This window comes from Aplysia californica, unplaced genomic scaffold, assembly GCF_000002075.1.
Source record: "Aplysia californica isolate F4 #8 unplaced genomic scaffold, AplCal3.0 scaffold00248, whole genome shotgun sequence".
Classification (NCBI taxonomy): Eukaryota; Metazoa; Mollusca; class Gastropoda; order Aplysiida; family Aplysiidae; genus Aplysia; species Aplysia californica.
In genome coordinates this window covers 349,506-353,638 of record NW_004797518.1, presented here as the reverse complement: position 1 = coordinate 353,638, position 4,133 = coordinate 349,506, and the positions used below count along the sequence as shown (strand labels likewise).

Genomic DNA, 4,133 nt, shown 5'->3' with positions numbered 1-4,133 from the left:
GTAGGTAGGTAGGTAGGTAGGTAGGTAGGTAGGTAGGTAGGTAGGTAGGTAGGTATTTACAGAAAATACAAGATCAACAAAATGAGAAAATGGAAAAATAAGCGCAAACAATTGAGAGGGAGAGAGAGAAGAAGAAAAAATGAGAAGAATAAAGAAAGAAAGGGAACAAAAAAAAGAAGGAGCGAACACAAGAGAGTGCGAGATGGAGAGGAATAGGGACGTACAGACAAAATGGAGAGAAGAGAGAGAGAGAGATAGAGTGAGAAGGGGGGGAGGAGGAGCGAGAGGGGGCGGATGAATAAAGGAGAGATTGGGATGTCAGGTGACAACAAACGACAGCGTGGAGGCGGCAAGAGAAAGAGAAAGAAAGAAAGAAAAAAAGGAGAAGAGAGAAATAGAAAGAAAGAGAGATGGAGGGGGGAGTAGCATCATTGCAGACGTAAGAGATGGATGGGACATGTAAGGAAATGTATATAGAGGCTAAACGTGTAGGAGAAGAAATCAGGTAAGCAGACAACATTTTTGTTTCACGTGAGGATGCCAGAGGAATGCTATGGGCACAGTTGTGTTGCTTTCTTGCAAAACAGCCCCGGGGTAAGATTGAGACAGATAAACACGATTAACAAGAAAAGGAATCGATCCACATTTAAACGAACACAAAGACACATCAACAGAGGCACACTCTCACTCATTGGAAGACAAGTTGGTGATGAGAAAGATAAAAAGGAAGAGACGTAATAGAGTTTAGACATAGAAATTGAGGAGAATGACGGTTTGGGGGGGAGGTCACTATGGTTACGAAACAGATACCCATTTTAGAAAAAGAACTAGGCGGGCGTGCATATAATTATAACTATATTGACTAATAATTGCTGTATCTATTGCTGATGCTGCCTCTTACAACAATAATATAAAAGACAAAAACCAAAGAAAAATCAAGCAGCATTAGCTGGGGTGGGGTTGGGGAGGGGACGGAGGGCCAAGGAATTCGGTTTATAGACCAGAGCTTTTGTTATTTCCGGGGCCTATCAAGTTATTTTAAGACAGACGTCCATAAATACTGTCAGATCCCATGAATAAGTAATTTTGAGTAGCGAATCGTTTCGTCTGGCCATTCGCCATTGCGTCATAGGACATTACGTTCAAAGAAATGTGAATGCGGCCTCTGATCACATGAGATCTTTTGTTACGATCCCAGTGAGTTTGTAATATGGTTGCGTCATCATTCATTATAATATCAGTTAGCAGTACTGACAGAGAGACGTAACTGCATAGTTCACAAGTTTGAGAAAAGTGGGCAAAAAATTGACTCTTAGATAGTTTAAAGTTATCAATGTTTCTAAACATGATATGCGCGAAAATGTAGATACGTTACTCTGGTACTGGCATGAATGTTGAGACCTGTCACTTTTGTAACTGAATAACTTTGAAAGCTACGATTTTGATTGTAAATACGTCGTCCTGCCTTTAGCCCAAGAAGGATGTGGGCAGGGCTAGTGTAATAAAGCAATTGTTTTAATCGATTCTGCCAGATACGTCGCTAAGCCAGGAGACAGCAAAGTACCTCTTTGCTTTCGTACGCATGGAACCTTACAAGAGCGTAGTAAACCTGTACTGAGATTTTTTTTAATGCACGCATCTTTGTGCAAGCGCGATGTCAAAGGCAGGCTAAAGTTCTCGTTGACGTGAATTATTTCGTGACGGTGTCGTCTCGCCGTTTCGTTAATACCCAGAGCACATTACCAATTGGATTGAGTCGGGGACAGACATATTTTTTCTTCATGGAGGGACAAGAGCTGTCGCCGAGGCTTTTAATTCGACCGAATTCCATTGTGACCTTCAAATTCAAAAGCTTTTGTTTTTCAAGGTCACGAGTCGAACGATCGAATGTGTACAGCCAATCATCGGGTCATATATGATTTTGCGCACAGAATGCGGCAATGGAGAGTGTGGATTTGCAGAGGCTGATAATGATAAATCTAGAACGTTATTGATATTTCCCATGTCTGAAGGATTCAAGGATGTTTCAATATAGTAACTGCGGCAATGTTATGAACGGGAAGTGTCGTGTACTATACCACCAGTCAAGGTTTTCTGTTACTTATGGAAATAATTTGACACAACAAGGAAAGTGTCTATTGGCAGTGTGCACCGAAGCCGCCATTCATCGACCCGACCCAACCCGATCCGGTCCGCAATGGGCACCCACATTGATTTCCTGCCGAAGATCCGATTGCTTTCCTGATGAACTATCTCGCGCAGTGCTGGGGTATACTGAAGGCTCGGTAACGAAGACCAACTTTCGGGTGGCCGACTAATACCTGGGAACATAGAGAGAACATGCTAAACATGGTCATCTCGAAGCAAATTACACCCTAATTTCGATTATGTAACGTCCAGCCTCGTGGATTTTGCTGACGCATTTATTATTAGCCAAAAGAGAACAGACGTGGAACAAGGCTACTACGAGTACATCACTAGGTGGAGCAAGAACAAGATAAAAATCGAAGACGGAGTTATGGTAAGTTTATACGCAGATACGTTTGTGGGTTAGGGGAAAGGGGGGGGGGTTAGTTTGCCAGAAAATAGACAGACAGATGAACATACAGATGAACAGACAGACAGACTCAAGTCAGAAACACATACAGACACATACAGATACATACAAACACATAGATGCACAGACACACACAGAAACTCACAGACATATACACACACGGGCACACACACAGATATACAGACTCAGAAACACAGAAACACAGACCCACATAGCCACAGAAAGACAGACACACACTCACACACACACACACACACACACACACACACACACACACACACACACACACATACGCACATACACAAAGAGGGATAAAAACAGAGAGGGGGAGAGAGAGAGAGAGAGAGGTGGGAGGGGGCGATTTGGGAGGAGGAGGGGGAGGAACCGAAGGGAACCGAAAACATTCCAGGAAGCATGAGATAAATTCTAATCTAGCCTGGACTCAAACGCCAACCTCATTGCACCGAATATGAACCCAGCTCAGAACTGTGGGAAGCCAAGTGGTAACGGAGCGGATTTTTGCAATCTATTTCACTTGCTTCTTCCAAAACGTATGGGCGCTTTTGTGTTCTGAGAAAATGTAAGAGACTAAAAGTTTATCTTACATTGAGACGACGCTTTGAACATTAAGTACCCATTACGGAATTAAACGTTTAAAACAAAAGAACTAAGTCAGATTCTTCAAGTTCGATGACTGAATCGATATCTAAGTAAAAAATGCAGATACTATTGTCGGTACATTTTTATAAGATGGACCGATAGGCTGAAATTAATTGTAATGTGCTTGTAAAGAGGAAGCAACGACAAGAATGTTTCGTTTGTATATCAAATATACGCTTTAACTGTGATGCAATCTGGAAACCACAGCCAGACACAGAAGTGAACGTAATGTTTATTTCTTAAAATCTGCCTTTCAGGCCACTGTTCCCGTGACCAATATAAATCTGCCTAAAATACCCCTTAAGATAAGTGGGTCTAAATATAATTCGTCTGTCACGCAGGCGCATAAAAATGATTATCCCCATCCTACAAACAATATAGTCTACTGGCGTGTGTTTTGTAAGGAAGATCTGTCTATACCGTGTCTATTTCTGGCTGAGAAGACACTCACCGTCACTTGTACGTCTTGGCCACCGTTACCATTTGCAACACTTCCGCTTCCGCTATCTCCCCCTTGAGATCTCGGGTGCTCCGCTTGCCGCTGCCTCCCTCGTGGTTTTTCCATTTGTTCTTGCGGTCTTCGTCTTCGATAAACATTATGTTCGGCTTTCTCACTGTGTTGTTCTGCCGAGGCGTGGCATCGGCGTCCACCGACTCCCGAGCTTGTTTCTTCGCCAAGTTGCTCTCTTTGATTCTCTTGCGATCGCTGGTTCCGTGCGGAAAGAGATAATAGAGTCAATGATTAAAAAGCTGTGTAGTGAATGAAAGAGAGGGGGGCGCCCCGAGAAGGTGCTTTGAAGGTGGGTAACGTTGTAGAAAGTTTACAGAGCAAAGAACTTCTTGGACCACCAGTTTCTGTGTTGTAGGCGTGTGGAGTTTTTCTTTTGTCCCGAGCACTAAGAAGTCCCCCCCCCCT

At 43.2% G+C, this 4,133-nt stretch overlaps 1 protein-coding gene across 2 annotated transcripts in view; it reads right to left on the bottom strand.

Moving 5' to 3' along the window:
• LOC101852548 overlaps positions 1 to 4,133 on the bottom strand; it is a 78,611-nt gene that overhangs the window by 7,977 nt on the left and 66,501 nt on the right. For both annotated transcript variants that reach the window (XM_013083672.2, XM_005100457.3), the window contains exon 3: positions 3,669 to 3,923. In XM_013083672.2, coding sequence (XP_012939126.1) covers positions 3,669 to 3,782 — 114 coding nt within the window. In that variant the 5' untranslated portion in view covers positions 3,783 to 3,923. The remainder of the gene's footprint in view (positions 1 to 3,668; positions 3,924 to 4,133) is intronic.